The sequence below is a fragment of the Alosa sapidissima genome, chromosome 24 (assembly GCF_018492685.1).
Source record: "Alosa sapidissima isolate fAloSap1 chromosome 24, fAloSap1.pri, whole genome shotgun sequence".
Classification (NCBI taxonomy): Eukaryota; Metazoa; Chordata; class Actinopteri; order Clupeiformes; family Clupeidae; genus Alosa; species Alosa sapidissima.
Window position 1 is genome coordinate 23,139,602 of NC_055980.1, and position 17,500 is coordinate 23,157,101.

Genomic DNA, 17,500 nt, shown 5'->3' on the forward strand with positions numbered 1-17,500 from the left:
AGAGGAGAGGAGGAGCAGAGAGTAGAAGAGAGGAGAGGAGGAGAGGAGAGGAGGGAGAGAAAAAGGGAGGGTGTTAAAATGGAAGAGCATTCCATAAACCCAGAGGCAGGTAACCAGTAAAAGTAAAAGTCCTAACACAGATTTGTTCCAACCATTCTCTAAACCAGCTGACCAACTCTTCAGGCAGGTAGATAAGCTCAGGTGGAACCTACACATGACTTTTACTTCCTCGACCCGTGGACCGGTTACCCACCTCACCGGTAAACCATCCTCTCCCCTGCTCTCACCTGTGAACTTGTTTTTGGTGAGACACTCCTTGATGCGATTGGCCTTCCTGACGTGGAACGCCTTGGTGATCTCCTGGTTCATGAAGCCCTCCTTGTTCATGATGTTCTCCACCATCATGCGCAGGTCGAACACCTCCAGGATCTCGGCGATCTGCGCCACCTTCATCAGGTCGGGCTCCTCTTCGTCCAGCTCGCCCGTGTACAGGAAGCGCAGCACGGCGCTGAACGGACCCATCTGGATGGAGGCGTCCATCTTGACCACGGTCATGGGCGCCGACGCGCCGGTCACCGGGTTGGCCACGGCCTCGCGGTGGATGCTGTAGAAGGCCTTGCTCCAGGAGGCTAGCGAGAGCTTGGTGCGCCGGTGCTTGCCACTGAAGCTGACCACACGGAGCGTGCCGTCGCTCTTGGACGCGCGCAGCGAGCACGGCGACTGGTCGGCGTGGGCCGACGCCTCCTCCTCGGTGTCCAGGCTCAGCGTGCGCATCAGGTGGGCGTCGCCGCGCGCGTTGCCCCCGGCGACGGAGGCACCTCCACCGCCGCCGCCTCCTCCTCCTCCTCTGCCGAACCCTCGGAAGCGGTCAGTCACGACCAGGCATTGGGACTCCTCGGACAGGTCCATCTGGAAGAGGTCGTAGAACTTGGACGAGGACGTGGACAGGTAGATGCGGTGGGCGAAGACGCGCGCGTGCTCCTGCAGCACGAACACCACGTCGGCGCACAGCGGGCTGTCCAGCAGCTGCCGCGGACCCTCGCGGTCGCCGGGGCCGACGCCCGGCCCCTCGGAGATCTTGATGAGCGGAGGTGGGGCTTTAGGCGGCAGGAACGGCGCCTGGAGGAGAGGCTTCTGGACCTTGCGCAGGTGCGACTTCCAGAACTGCAGGTGGCGGCGGGAGATGAGGGCGGCGCGGATGGCGTTGTCGAAGATGTCCTTGATGCCGAACTGGTCGAAGACGCTGGTTTCATAGTAGGGGATACCCAGCTCTTTGGCCACCTCTCGTCCACTCTCTGGTGGCAGGATGTCCCCGGGTTTGATGGGCCTGCATTGGAATCATTTGTGTAAACAAATAAACAAGTAAACAAGTGTTTCAGAGACACTAACATTAAAAGAAATACCTGAGTGAGCTATATATTTTTAATAATTTATATTTATATATTTTTAATAATTAGATACTTTGTGGTATGCACTTTGTTTACTGTTGAACATATTAGGAAAATATTCAAAATGGTTATTTCCCAGAAAATCACTGAATGTATTAGAATGTGTGTCTCAGTGTGTGTGTGTGTGTGTGTGTGTGTTTGTGTTTGTTTGTCTGCCTGTCTCTCTACCTGTCAGAGATATCTAAAAATAACAATTCCCTGAAGCATGCAGGTAGGACCAGACATGCCCTTCCATGTCCGTTGTCAGTCTACGACAACAGCCACAAGGACGAAAACATGAACCGTGCCCCTTGACCCCCCCGCGCACCTCGCCAGGGGCCGTCTGGCGCGATTGACGGCCTCCAGGTCAGCGTAGCGCAGGTCCAGCTGGCAGCCGACCAGGATGACGGGCGTCCGGGGGCAGAAGTGCTTGATCTCCAGGTACCACATGGTCTTGACGTGGTGCAGCGAGTGGGGGTTGGCGATGGAGAAGCACAGGACAACCACGTCTGACCTTCAGAGGGGGGAGAGAGAGGGAGGAAGAGAGAGAGAGAGAGAGAGAGAGAGAGAGAGAGAGAGAGAGAGAGAGAGAGAAAGAGAAAGAGAGAGAGGGGGCGGAGTGAGAGAGGAAGAGAGAGAGAGAGAGAGGGGGGCAGAGTGAGAGAGGAAGAGAGAGAGAGAGAGAGAGAGAGAGAGAGAGAAAGAGAGAGAGGGGGGGCGGAGAGAGAGAGGGGGCAGAGTGAGAGAGGAAGAGAGAGAGAGAGAGAGGGGGGCGGAGTGAGAGAGGAAGAGAGAGAGAGAGAGAGGGGGGCAGAGTGAGAGAGCAAAAGTGGTAGAAGGTGATAGAGTGAAAAGAGAGATGTATAGAGGGGGAAGAGTGCAAAAGAGGGTGATGAAGAGGAAGGAGAGAGAGAGAGAGAGATAGAAAGAAAGAAAGGGGGGTTTGGGGGAAGAGTTGGAAAGGGAAAGTAGATGCATTATTTTTTGGTTTATCAGTTTACCTGCACGCCAAAGTACACAACTCCTCAACAAGAGGGCAAGTCAACACCGTCCATGCCACAGTAACGACAGTCCAGTGTCTGACAGACAAATCAAAACCACAGCAAGGGCGCCAAGCGGTACCCGTAGCAACACGACAGTCCTGCAAAGAAAGTGTCTGGTGGGCATGCAGTTGGTACAGCAGGTCCCAGGCACGCAATGCCAGCCACATTGGCCTGGACATGGAGGAGGGTACAGAAAAGATCGCCTATTGGTTTACACACCCATACAAACGTCTCTCTCTTGGGGGGGGGGGGGGGGGGGGTGCGGGGAAGTCTGACTCTTGGACGATACAAGTATACTGCAATGCTTTTTCAAGTAGCCTTGATGAAGACCATTGTTGAAAGTAAAACAAACAAACTGAACAAAACAAACAAACAAACGAACAAATAAACAAACAAACTAAGCAAACAGAGAGGCACTCATGCAGACGCAGGGACAACATCACTGGCATACCTGAGGTTAGTGCTCTCTGCTCTGAAGCGCCACACTGCTCACCACACGAAAAAAAACAAACAGAAAACAAACAAACAAAAGAGAAAAGAAAAGAAAAAAAATGTAAACAAACGCACGGTCAGTCGTTTTAAGTCATCTGCACACTGAGGAGGAGATTTCGTGCACCACTAGCTGACAAAAGGGCAAGCAGACGGAGTCTAGCTACCACTCCGACCTCGCTGGACACGGGAACAGATCCAACCCCACTGGATCTGACCCAAATCAGGCTTGCATCTGCCCCGGATCAGAACCACGTCTGATAGATAGATAGATAGATAGATAGATATATAGATACTTTATTGATCCCCAGGGGAAATTCAAGATCTCAGTAGCATACAGACAACACACACACACATTCACTAACAGCAGAAAAAGTAATTAAAAGTATATTATATAAAAACACAACTAAGCAATAAGGACAGTAGAAGATAAAGAATATACTAAATATACTAAAATACAAATACTAACTAACACTTAATCTAAATCAATTCTAAAAACAGTATCCACATAGTGGTGATTAATCAATTCCAGAGTCAGAACCACATCTGTTCCAGAGTGTTCCAGAGTCAGAACCACGTCTGTTCCAGAGTCAGAACCACGTCTGTTCCAAAATGGGCTGCAGTCTGAAGGAGCTGGGGTGTTGTTTTCTTCACCGGTGAGTGGTGAGTGGCGGGCGATGCAGGTAGTCAGATAAATGAGTGGCGTTGTCGGGAGGACGCTACACAACTGGAGCACTTACTGGGTCCGTCAGTGCCTCCTGATTAAAGAGCATGAGCAGCCCTACAAACACACACAGGAACACAGCAGCGCAGTTGGCCCTCACAAAACAAATAAACAGAGAGATAGGCAAATAAAACAAACAGATATAACCTATCGTAAACGTACTAATTACCAACCATTTCGTTCGAAAATTATAAAACAACAATGTTTTTTCATACTTCAAAATAACATTTGATAAATTAACCTTACATTTCTCAGTAGCCATAGGTGTGTAGTAGATTTGAACAAATTCTAGTTTGGTTCTTACCGGGGCATTTACTGCCTCAAAAATATCCGATTTTGTTTACCACGCTCAGAGTTTAGTATTGGGCTGGTGGGTGCCTATTCCCAACCTTTCTCACGGCACATCAACGGTTAGCCCGAGAATTCTCGTCGCAATTCAAAATTCCACTGGAGCCCCAAGCAGATTTGTACACGCAGCCTTACACGACTGTTTACAGCTCTTCGAGTCATGGTAAAATGTAATTTTTGGCACATAGCTAATTTAGATACACTTGGGTGTGGGTGCTTGCGTTTCTTTAGGAATCCGCCATCTTGGTTTGTATAGAAATTACTAGTAAGTGACACGTAAGAGGTTGGAAGTACGGGACAGTTGGTAATATGTGACGTTCCGATATAAACCTACAAACCTATAAGCCGATGGTGTGCAACATATTTCAAGTGAATGATATTTGAATGATATTCTAAAGCCCATTGTTTTTGGTTTATTTGGTTTTGTTTTCTTTTGTTTTGTTTGTCTGACACTAAATTTCTGTGGCAGTAGTAATTAACTTTATGGTAGCAATTTGACTGGAGGCCATCCTCTCCAGCTGTACTGAAACTTGAGGGAATTCTATGTGGACGTAGTAAGAATTGAAGCATGAATTTGCTGGCCAAAAGGCAGCTTCCCTCATCATCACTGCCTGACTGACTGGATCTCCAGGTGAGCTGTAGACAGACTGCACACTTGCCCTCTTAACTACGATCAGCTGATGTCCAAGCAGCACCACTGAGCCCAACTACAAGATCAGACATCAGGAAATCGATGCGCTCGCTGGCGAAACATGGAGCAGAGGGATAACAATTGTCCAGAGGTGCCCGCCTCTCTGTGATGGAAAGCCTTCCAGGTCAGCATGTCTCGCTGAAGCTTTCACCATGCCTATAAATAACATAGGGTGTCAATTCAAAACACACATGTGTGTGGGTGTGTGTGTGTGTGCGTGTGTGTGTGTGTGTGTGTGTGTGTGTGTGTGTGTGTGTGTCTGCGTGTGTGCATGCGTGTGTGTGTGTGTGTGTGTGTGTGTGTGTGTGTGTGTGTGTGTGTGTGTGTGTGTGTGTGTGCGTGTGTGCGTGCATGTGTGTGTGTGCGCTACAGAACAGCAGCAGAGGAAGTGTGTTCACGCTGAGACTGATGCCGTCGTCGCATCACATCAGACGTGCAGGAAGTAGAAAGAGGCCCAGTGCTGCCTTTTGTCAGGCAGGAGCAGGACACTAAGAGCACCGACGCAGGAGGCTGCAGCTGGCTCGCCTGATAACCGCAGTCGTTAAAATATAAAGGCCCGACGTGTCCCTGACGAGGGCACTGGCCGAGGAGAAAGATGTGAAGTGGGCAGTGGCACTCCCTCCCTCCACAAATGAAAAAATATAATGTCCGCAACACCGCTTTTGACTCCCATAGATTTAATGCACAACAGGTAACGTTTCGACCCTGCTGGGTCTTCTTCAGGCAAAAACTGAGTAAGTTTTTCTTTTGTCCTGCACCTGCCAGAAGGTGGGATGTGCACACAATAACTGTTTGCTGAACGTCACTCCCTCCCTCCACACCTGCAGCCCAAGCCTGCATGGACACAGTGGACATGACACTGCATGGACACGCTGGACATGACACTGCGTGGACACAGTGGACACAACACTATTTCCTGATATCAAAAACTGGAGCAGGGTTACGGATGGAGGAAGAGGCAAGCTGGCAGCACCAACGACGTCAGAAGCATTCCAATATAACTAACTGCCTACTGATGTTCTCTGATGTCTGGAAAGTAAAACGGTGATATTCTTCCTCGCTTGATTTTTTTTTTCCTTTTAGAGTTAAGGTCTTGTCTTGTTTGAACCACAATGTCTCCACTGACACTTGGAGAGTCAAACTCAAGACACTTTCTCATTTTCCTCTCTCCCTCTCTCTCTCTCTCTCTCTCTCTCTCTCTCTCTCTCTCTCACAACATCACTGCTTTCCTTTTCTTTGTTCTTAATTAATGCACTAGAAAGTCCTGGGAGCATTCTTCAAACAACAGGAAGCTCCCCTCAAAAAAATATGAACACACACAGACACACACACGCGCGCGCACACACACACACACACACACACACACACACGCACGCACACACACACACACCTCCATCTCCAGGGAAGCAGCCAAATGAGAGTGTGTGAGTGTGTGTGTGCAACACGAGGAAAAGGACAGCAGTTCACTCTGAAGGGCTCAGCGCAGCACAGCCCTCTTCTCCATCACCTCTGCCCACACTCCACCCGCCCCCACCTCCCCTCCACCCAGCCTCCACCCGCCCCCACCTCCCCTCCACCCAGCCTCCACCCGCCTCCACCTCCCCTCCACCCGCCCCCACCTCCCCTCCACCCGCCCCCACCTCCCCTCCACCCAGCCTCCACCCGCCTCCACCTCACGACCGCCGGTTATCTACGGCACGGCCGTCAGCAGAGAGAAAACATCCTAAACGCCCCGCCTGCCGTACATTTAGGCCATCTGTCCCAAAAATAATCATCCTGCTTTTCAAGAATCCTTGTGTAATGGGCATGAGCATGTGTGTTGTGTAAGGTCGATGCGGTTTAAAACAAGGCGGGGTGGGGTGTTTTGTCACTTTAATGCAAAAGTAAGGGCTTCTAACCATAAACAGAACGCAGGTCATTTTGTCGGACGACTCTATTACCTTGGAGTGCACTGAGCAGAGTCCATTTCTGATGGGCTACTCACAGTTCCACTGACCACTCCAGTATATCAAGAAGTCAATACACTCTAATGGCTCCCAGACAGGAAGAGAGGCATCTACCCTACCACATGGGTGAGGGGCATTACTCCTCTCCTGCTGGTGCAGGTTTCTTAATGATCCTGTGTGAATAGGCTCTGGTGGAATTATGAGTGGCACAGTGATCACTTCATGCAATGATGCAATGCGACAATGGCTTCCGTTCAGTTATTAGACTGTTTTCAGTGATATATCTATGACAGCATGAGAGCATATACCATACATCTAACTGAGCCACAATAACTAATGAGAATGACTTGATGAAATTTCATTTGCACTACTGAATGACAAACTCATGAAGATGCTGCCCCATTCATGACAGAGCAAAAAGTCTATTTGTAACAACAGTTGCTATGACAAACAGTTGCCACAACGGAATTAACCTAATGATGTTGATCAGTGATCTTTGCACACTTGACATGACACAGCTCTCTAATGTGTGTCGGTGATGTCAGCACTGGTCCTTGTAGACACTTAGCTCACTGATGCTTTCATATTTTCCATTCGACACACACGGTCATGATATCCATGGGCCAGCAAATTCAATTGCACCCTGCTCACCAGCGTTTCAGATTTATTCTTAATTAAGTGGCAGGGTGACTCTGTTGATTCGCCACAGTGGCTTCACGTTTACCTTATCCATCTGTTTCTTTCTTTCTTTCTTTTTCTTTCTTTCTTTCTTTCTTTCGGCCTATTTCCTGTTGTCTTTCTTTCCCTTCCTATCTTTCTGCCTCTCTTCCTTCATGTTCCTTTCATTCCTTATTACTTTCTTAATAGCCTACTTTTAAACTTTCTTTCGGGCTATTTCTTTTTCTTCTTTTTTTCTTTTTCCTCCTTCATCCCTCTTTACATCTACTTCACCTCCATCTGGATTGCTCTCGTTCTCTCCCCATCCTCTTCTCCATGCCCTACAGACTTCAGGTGCGTTCGTAAATTGGCCCTCCGAGCACACTTAACCGTTCGTAAATTCGGAATTATTGTGTATTTATTCAGAGCTTCACACTCTCGGAGCGTCCAGAGTGTGTCAGATTGAATTTACGAACGTACCCTTCATATGTGGGCTATAATCTCGCCATGAACGAACCGTTTTCATTGATCGGCATGAGCAACTCAACAAATTAGCGATGCTTTAAAAGTGGCGCTTACCTGCCATAGGCAAATCGTCTGTCTTTGTGGTGGTCTCCAAATGTGTCCCACAGTCGTAGGGACACGCTCACCTCGTCCACCACATCTCTGGATCGCTCCAACACCTGAGGGGTCAACAACAGAGAAACAAAAGCTAGCCATCCGACCCAGACAAGCATGTGGGAAAGCTTTCTCTAATTCAAAAAAAAAAAAGACAGTCATTTGCCTGCTGTTTTCAAACAGACCAGCACACTTTAGTTCTAACAAGAAAAACAAGTGCCTCTGCCAAGCAGGTCATGTTTTGCTGTGGTTTGCCTGATGGCATAAAAACTACCAGCTCAATTTTTAGGAAGCCAGCTGGAGAAGTCTGGCACAGGCCAAGGCAGAAGGCATTACAATTCGGAGCACATTTAGATCAATGAGCAAATCCACCGATTCAGTTTCACATTGCATATGAATGCATGCCATCTGAGTGCCCTTCAGAGTGTTCAGAGCAAGTGGTGGTACAGTCCAATAAAGGCTCGTTCTCAAAAAGCATGATAATTCCCAGTGTTATAGACTGACAGATCACCGAGTTCTATATTGTTGTTTGCATTGTCAATGAACTGCATCCTCTCTCAGTGAAGACACGAGAGGTCAGTTTTCTTATTGATTGATTCATTGACTGATTCATTGATTGATTCTATTCGATACTTTGACCACATCAGAATCTTAGCTGCGCTTTATTGGCCCCGTATGTAACACACACAAGGAATTAGTCTCTGGTCTGTCTCTGTAGCAGTATAAAACAAACAAACATATAACCAGAGGGGGGGAAATCCTAATATGCAAATGCAAATGCATATGCAAATATGCAATACAAAACCAAAAAATATAAGCAACACAATATAGACAATAGACAGTGCTCAATCTACAGATAGTGGGAATACAAGAGGAGGCACAGGGACAAAAGTGGCTCAGGAGTATGTGGCATAACAACTGGCTCAGGTCATCTAAAAATTAAAACATGCATAAGCCAGTCAGTCTCTCGTTCACATTCAAGTTATCAAAAATAAAACACAATAAAGGTAGAAAGTTTAATTTAGTTAACTTTTCCATGGTGGTCCTTATTTCCATTGGGGCCTCTCCAATATCTTGATAATTAAAGGAACTATATATAAGATTGTGGCCAAAATTGGTACTGCAATCACTTTCAAATTACTGTAGAGCGGTATATCCCCTCCCCCTCCCCCCTGCCTCGAGGTTGCCAACCCAGATGCCGAAACACTACGACTTTGTGATTACTAGATAGGTGGAGGGTGGCGCATCAGGCCAAAACACAACATGACATGACAAAACACAACATCAACATCAGTTGAGGGCTGCAACTTCACTTTTTAAATGACAATATCCTGGCCGGACTACTGTTGTCAGTGATATAAGTATTTGAAATGGACATGATTTCTTAATGTCTAGTGACTTATCAGGGCCATTTTATGATTGATTGAAATACATTTCTTACATATGGTTCCTTTAAAGCTGCAGTTGGCAAGTCTGACAGATTGAGGGGACTTAGCCAAAATGTTGAATGTTTGCAACTCTCATGCCCCTCCCCCACTACCACCGAGCACCCCCTCATCGAGTTTGTGCTCATCAGTGCGCACCAGACTGCACCAGACTGTGATTGACAGTCAGATCTCACAAAGCCCTGCTCCGATTGGTCCAGAAGAACCGGGAGCTGTGTATTTTTGCAAAAATAAATAACAGGCTCTAGGTGGAGGTAGAAGTGCGGGGTTTTTTTTCTAAAACCGGCTGATTTATGTTGTTCTGTCAGAGCATAGTGTTGGATTCAGTGAATATGATCAAAAAAATCTTGCCAGCTGCAGCTTTAAACTGTGCTGCATGAGTACATGAGTACAACTGTGCTGCATGAGTACATGAGTACAACTGTGCTGCATGAGTACATGAGTACAACTGTGCTGCATGAGTACATGAGTACAACTGTGCTGCATGAGGGCAGGGACATCCCTCTCCATTTTCAAAAAACTCCTGAAGACACAGCTCTTTGGAGAACATCTCCTGTCATAGCACCACTTACAACAAGTCTTGCTGATCCTAGCACTTACCTCCCGTCTTGAACTGACACTCAACTGTTTAAAAACAGCACTCACTGATGCACTTATTCTTACTGTACTCTACCCTTTTTAAATTGTCCTAAAATTGTTGAGAGAATTGCTTTTAAAACTTAAACTGTTCACCATGTTGTTAGTCGCTTTGGTTAAAAATACCGTCAGGCAAATGTAATGTAATGTAACATGTGACTGCAAAAGTGCACAGCAACAGAGTGCCTTTACCTCCTGACACACTCGGTACTGGTCGATGGCCCAGACGGTGGGCACGTGCGTGGCCAGCAGCTGGTACTGGGTCAGTGTGGTGTTGCAGGCGCGGGCACAGATGAGGCGAGTCTTCCCAACGGCATTGTCCCCCACAACGACACACTTGATGGTCTCCACGTTAGGCCGCTCGTAATCCATAATACACGCCCAGTCTGCCATCAGAGAACCAGAGAGTCAAATGTAGAAACCCACAACAGAATGTTTCTTACTTTTTTATTATTATTAATTAATGAAGGTAAGCAAGTACACTGAAATACCTGAAGTACATCACAAAAAAATCAAACTAAGGAAAATATAAAGACTTTGGTTCCAAAACGCTTATATCCTCCATTTTAATGGATTTTCAGAAATCATTTTTTTGCATTTTGTTTTCCAAGTAATTTCAGTAGATCTATATTCTTTACTCAATCAAAACAACACAACTGCAATTGTACTGATATTTCATGAAATACACATTTAAATGACATGACTTTTTAATGTTTTTAAAAATGGAGATGTAGCATTTTGGGACAAAACTCTTCATATTTAACCCTTGCAGGAGCCTAAATGAAGTCTATTTAAGTTAAAATCATTTTACATTTAAAAGGGTACAAGTTAATTTATATGATAAATATGATTTATAATTTCATGATTTAAAAATTTTAAAATGCATTTGAGTTGCTCTGTAAAGTTAAGACAGGACTTTTAATGTGATTCTGATGCCCTGTATTGGGGTGCTTTATTTTCATATGTGGGGGGAAATGGAAACAGAAAGGAGATTGGAGCGAAAACGTTTTTTGACCTCTCTCTCTTCATGCTACACCCTCGAAATGTGTATATTTTATGGATAATTTTCTTTATTGTTGTAATGTTGCTTTTAGAGTTTTAAGTAAACAGTTACACATAACAAGTGGACTCGTGGAATCTTTTCAAGTGTTTTGAGAGATGAGGGAGTTTGCTGAGCGTCAAGCTAAAGTCTCAATTGGAACCTAGGAAACTACAACCCCCTTGTCTCATGCATTCCATCAATACCTAAGTGACCCTACCCAGAATGCATTTAGCAATCGGAAAGCACAACCAGTTTATTTGCAGACATGATACTGCATACAAATAAAAATTGTTGAGACTGTCATGCTTCTGTTCAGCAATAGCCTATTGATGTCATGACCAATTGCAGAGATTAACATGTGAACCAATAGCAAGATATGTTCTGTAATTTGCATGTATTTGCACACAAACAGAGCCGTATGTGAAGATTAATACATTTGACAACAATATTCCTTCATTTCCACAGAAAAGAAAGAGCAGAGAATACCATGGAACATACATAGCAGGATGCTTCCTGAAACTTGCATGGAAGTTACCACCACATTATTTTGCAGACATAGTAACAACTGCATAAATCCTCCTGTTGCTACACTTATGCAAGCTTTGCCTTCATTAAAACGGCATCAGTCATTCAATATGAACACGCTTTTCAGTAGCAAGCAATCACCCGAGCCAACCGTACCCCACCTATCATGATTCTTGACGTCAGCACGCCGCCCCCTGGAGGGGCACAAGCACCAGAAATGTAATTTTGTCAATTGACAAGCGTGCCCCACTCTATCAGCGGTCCGCCGGAATAACCTTGATCTGTCGGAGAGTTATTAATGAACAGGCATTAGGGCCGTTGTTACTGTAAGTGAATGACATATCTGATTACATGGCAGGATATCAAATTATTGATGCTGCCCTTTATCCAAGAGAGTCACCGCACAATCATAGAGAGAGAGAGAGAGAGAGAGAGAGTGTAAGAGAGCGAGAGAGAGACAGAGAGTGTGAGAGAGACAGGGAGTGTGAAGGAGTGATAGTGGGAGAAAGAGAGAGAGAGAGAGAGAGAGAGAGAGAGAGAGAGAGAGAAAGAGATGGAGGAAGGGGATAAAAGATTGAGAAATAATAGAGCAAAGGGAACAGCCAGACCAAGAGAGGGAAAAATGGCTGGTGAATGACAGCACAGCTCTGTTGCTGTGTCCTAGTTTTCAATTCACAGATGGATCTGATCAAATCCAGCACAGTACAGTGTGTGAGTCCTGGTGACATCCATTATGTCCAGACTACTTCCTGACTCATAAGGTAGACAACTGTCATTTCTGAGGAAAGTGGAAAACTTTTCCTCTCTGTGGTAATTGTCTGGACAGCATCCAATTAAAAGATGAGGGGGGCAACAGACAACAGCAAGAACAACAACAACAATACGTCTGGCTTAACTGACATCATCTGCCGTCAGACAGTAATGCGATTGATGAAGAAGGTTGCACAGGAACTAGCACGTTCCCTTGAAACAATAACGTGAATGGACGCAACCGTGCTGCCTCTGACAAACGCTCAAACTCAAAACTGCATCCTTGTCAGGAGTTAACAGTCTTGAATACTCGTGCAAGATTAGGCAACAATACCTGTAGGCTTACAATACTTGTAAGCAAGTGCATTAAAACGGTTCCACATCAAATAATTGAAAACTTACATAATAATTTATTATTAATGACAATGATCACACTGTGTCTAGCCTATGTCTACAGATTTTCTCATTGTGGTAGATGGGTCACTTCGGTGAGGGCGCGTCCAGTCCGTCAAGATTTACTAATAGTGATAACCTACATAAAAGTGAACTTGCTCTATGCATCTTTTGATCATAATGGGTTTAATACATTCGCAAGTATGGAAAAGGGAGTTTTACAAGGCTTCAACTCTGGCGGCTGAATGAATTCAGACCGCTGTAATTCAGCCAACAACAATGGGCAATAAAACATTATGCATGGGGCAGTTACGCACAGACTGCTGTTTGCCATTGGAGCAATCATTATACAATTATGACACAACTACAAAATAACTGGGCAGCTGCTTTGAAATAACAAAGCAGGTAATTGAATTACACGAGGGCACCACCCGGTCTTTGTTCTGCTTCAAGGGTGCTAAGAATTTATCTGAACAAAAGCACCTACCGTTGCTTGGGATTGTGTGTTTTTGTTCTTGTCAACCCAAAGTGAAGTCAAGACTTCAAGGAGTAACGTTAGAATTACTGCAGCTGGCTAGCAATAAAATCGGTCGGTGCTAGCTAGGTTTGAAATGCTGCAAGATCATTTCGTAACCGGCATTATATCCCAATCTGTCCAAAAAGTTAATCCTTCCTCTTTCCCTCACTATCGCAATAACACTGTATGTCTAGTTTGCTCGGTCTTTCGAGCGGCCGTCACCATGCCCTTCTCCATTCGAAAGCTCTTTGAGTGAAGCGTCTGCAGCCAGCCACACAGCACCGACGTGGTTGCAGCTTCCATTGTGACGTCAACGACCCTGTTCTATTTATAGCAGGCGTACGATTTCATTCAGGAAAACAAGGTGCCTCAGACGGTCTCACAGAAACCTAGGATGCGCGCGGTGTACCGACTATCCACCTCTCCTTTCTTGACAGTCTCCTCACACACCCGAGAAATGAAGAGTGGTTTACAAGAGTGATTTATGTGCGTGCTGCTGCCGGTGGTCACAAAGTAAAGCAGCCGACCCCACATACGTGACTCGGACAGTAACATCCACCCACTCCATCCGCTACAGTGATAATAACGGATAATAAATAACCTGTCCGTCCTCGCTTCCTAATTTGCCACAGTCTCTTTACACGACAGTCTGGTTGCAGAACCATCGACTTAAATAGGACAACTGCAATCACCCGCCTGAACACTCCAAAATTATGTAAGCGCAGGGTCAAGTCGGAGAATCAAGAGAAGTCAAGTGCGACCCTTCCTTACCTCTCACTGCAGGTGATAATTAGCTCGCCTTGATTAAATAAAATAATATGCTTGCATAAAGGTTACCTCTGGTCAGCGGTCATTATATCATAGCACACCAGGGAGGAGTTCTTGGTGTCAAGAGTAGCAAAAGATGGAATCTAACGTTACCCACCACAGTGTGGTGACTCTCTGGTCACATTACCGGGCAAATAGAAAGGCGAAAACAAATCATCGCAAAGTAATTAGGCTACGGGGCGCTGTTTGACGTCTCAGATCTGAGCCCCGGCGAGCAGTGTCGGTGTAAAGAATCCAGGGCACTGCCGAGGCGGCAGAGCAGAGCGCGCCTCCTCTCAGCGGGAGGGCAGCTATCATAGAAGGACGGAGACTTCATACCGGGGGCACGGCTGGAATTATGAATAAATGGATGGAGGCGATGTGTGTTTCTCTCTCTCTCTCCCTCTGTGTGTGTGGTTGGGTGGGGGGCTGTGTGACTGGAGAGCCTTGACGCGCTCAGATGTAGGCTACAAGGCCCCCAGTCTCTGAAGCCTCCTGGAAGCTCGCGGCGGCCTGACACGGTTTGGCGCGTAGTCGAGCAGTCAGTCTGTGCGAATCCCGAATGAGATGAGGAGTTATATTTATCACCAAGGGTTGAGTTGATCCCTTTGTTTGTCAGTCTGACGGCCCGAGGCCGAATGAATATGAAGTCGGTGTGGCACGTAAACAAGCTTATTCCGCTTCTCCTTGCACTGGCAAATCTTAAAGGAGATTGCTGTTGACGTGCGTGTGACATGATGCAGGTCCTATTACCTTGGGGAGGCGAAGGTGAGAGTGAGCTCCGAGAGGCCAATAGGCCCATGGCTGGGGATTTAAAAGTGACTCATGTGTTTAGCAAAAGATCGGGATGACTTTGCATGCACTGCACTAACTGAAGTTGGGGTTCTATAATTAAGCGAACTTGCACTCACTCAATCACCAACACCCCCACCCCCCCCCCCCCCCCCCAAAAAAAATAAAAAAATAAAAAAAAGGAAAATGCAAATGTAATGAGTGTTTGGGTACAGTGTTGCCAAGCCTCTCTCTCTCTCTCTCTCTCTCTCTCTCTCTCTCAGACACAGTCGCACACACACAAACATACACACACACAGAGTGGAGCAAAATGTACCAACAACTACACCTCTTATTACTTGACAGAGTTCTTTTTCATGTACACCTATTACATTTGGTCCATTCACTCCTCGGTCGGGCTTCCCTTTCGGCTGACAGATCAGGAGTTGAGGTTCTGAGAGATCAGTTGGCCTGTGGGGAAGGAATGCTAGAGTTCTTAATCTTCCGAAGGCCTTGATGTCCAGACATGCTTGACAGGTGAGTGTGCTAATCATCCAATTAGGCAGTGGCACAGATTCCAGTCTTAGCTCCCAGGTCAGTCAGGGGGAAGAGAAATGGAATGAGATGAATAAACAGTTCGGCCCCACTTAAGTGTCCTTATTAGGGAACACATAATAGTGCATTCTATAAGTGCATGTTATTACACTTTAAGTGTCCTTATTAGGAACACATAATATGGCATTCTATAAGTGCATGTTATTACACATTAAGTGTCCTTACACATAATATTGCACATAATATTGCATTCCATAAGTGCATTAAATGCACTAAATTTAAGTCTAACATAGCTGCAGGTTTAGCTTGTGAAACAGGCATGAATAAAACATACTCTGTGCTTATTAATTAATTTAGCATGTAGACTTAAATGACAAGTTTGCATTATGACTAGTGTGTGTTTGTGTGTGTGCGGTGTGTGTGCAGGGATGTAGTGCAGGCTAAACGCAAGTAAACGCAGTTCATCCAAGCTCAGCATGAACTTCCCATATTCCTGCTCCAGATGACCACCATTTTAGATACTGTACAGTCTCCTTCCCCTCTCTCCCTTTATTTGTCTCTCCCTCTCTCTCTCTCTCTCCCTCCCTCCCTCTTTCTCTCTCTCTGTCTTTCTCTCTCTCTCTATTGCTCTCTTTTCCTCTCTCACGCCTTCTCTCTATCCCCTCCCATTTTCTCTCATCCTCTCTCTCTCATCCTTCTTTCTCTTTCTCTCTCTCTCCCTCTCTCTGTTGTTATGGCTCACTCTCTGTCTCTGTTTTAGGAGATGTGCCAGTTGGTCTTATTGGTTAGTCAAGTCATGGATGTCCGCCAGCCTCAAAGGCTATTGTTGGTGTGAGAGTGACTCGAGATACTCTGTTATTCCATTGTAGGATGAATTTTAGGGCCATCCAAAAATCTCTTCTGACTATGGAACCTTCCAGTCAGTGATGCAATATGGACGCCATAGCAACCCCTGTTCCACTGTAAGACTTCAAAGGAAAACTGGCATTGCTTTCCGGCATCCCAACAGGTTCAAGCTTTAGGGATCTATCCACTGGATGTACAAATCAGCAATGGCTCTGTCAACATTTTGGATCATTGATTTTCCAGTGTAGGCTATGCACTTTACGTGATGGCACTACCAAATATCCTGCACAGTGATTTATAGAGACTGAACCTTAAAGCCCACTTATTTCTCATTAAGAGTAAAGCAGCTAAAACACTTTAACGCTGATCATATAGTTCAGTTCTGCCAAGGGACCGTTCGCTATTTATAAACGGGGTCACCGGAGGGATTTTAAGTGCTTCAAGCTAAAGTTGCATGACCCTCTCCTGGCTGCAAGACTATTATCAACGTCCCTCCCGCAGCCTTTTCAAAAAAGACATGACCCTCCCAGGCTAATTATTGATACCTTCCACCCACGCTATACAGCGCTATGAAAACACATCGACTTTAAATCTACTGAAATGGCCACCATCTTGGTGAAGTGTGATGTGTAAGATCAGAAAGCAGAGGGTGAGTTTAGAACGACAGCTTAATGTTACTCACTAACATTGTTGTGGAAACACAATAAGCATGGAAACTAAATGCACACTTCCTGCAACTGCATTAGCCTACTTGAAATAAGTTACTCCTCTAGTAAGTATTCACATGAAAGAAAACAATAAAACATTGAGACCATTTAACAAAGCACACTGGGTAATAACAAATTCAACAAATGAACTTGTTACTATGGACTCATCTCTAGGCTTCCTCAGTCATTGTAAAGTTACCGAAGGTGAACATTAGCCTATCCAAAACTCAATTTCTCAGACGAGCGTCAATTTGGGAGCTTGCTACACTCCTTCCTTCTCAAATGATTTGAAAAGGCCGTTTGCACAATTTCACAAATAATCACAGGGACCGAAAAATACCTAACATGCCAACTTTTTCCGGGTTTAGGCCTATCATTTTAACTTTTCCCCGCTGTCTTGCCGTTTCAATATTTTCCCGTAGAATATCCCATTTAACTGTAATACTCTCATAATATTAGTCCTGCATTCTGGCCTGTCTCTGTGTTGTCCTGTTGTTACCCCTTGCCCTTCCAGAGAAACAGATGTATTCAAATCATCGTTTTGCTTGCTTGAATGCGAACAA

At 45.7% G+C, this 17,500-nt stretch overlaps 1 protein-coding gene across 2 annotated transcripts in view; it reads right to left on the reverse strand.

Moving 5' to 3' along the window:
• The window catches only part of rhobtb1 (Rho related BTB domain containing 1), a 26,980-nt gene extending 13,452 nt beyond the window's left edge, over positions 1-13,528 (reverse strand). The window contains exons 1-5 of one of the 2 annotated variants that reach the window (XM_042083438.1): positions 13,222-13,528; positions 10,217-10,410; positions 7,905-8,008; positions 1,756-1,941; positions 288-1,327 (exon numbers count right to left, since the gene is read on the reverse strand). In XM_042083438.1, coding sequence (XP_041939372.1) covers positions 288-1,327; positions 1,756-1,941; positions 7,905-8,008; positions 10,217-10,396 — 1,510 coding nt within the window. In that variant the 5' untranslated portion in view covers positions 10,397-10,410; positions 13,222-13,528. Of the gene's footprint in view, positions 1-287; positions 1,328-1,755; positions 1,942-2,921; positions 3,315-7,904; positions 8,009-10,216; positions 10,411-13,221 lie in introns of those variants that run through there. The other variant, XM_042083439.1, reaches the window with a different exon arrangement.
• Positions 13,529-17,500: the final 3,972 nt, after the last annotated feature.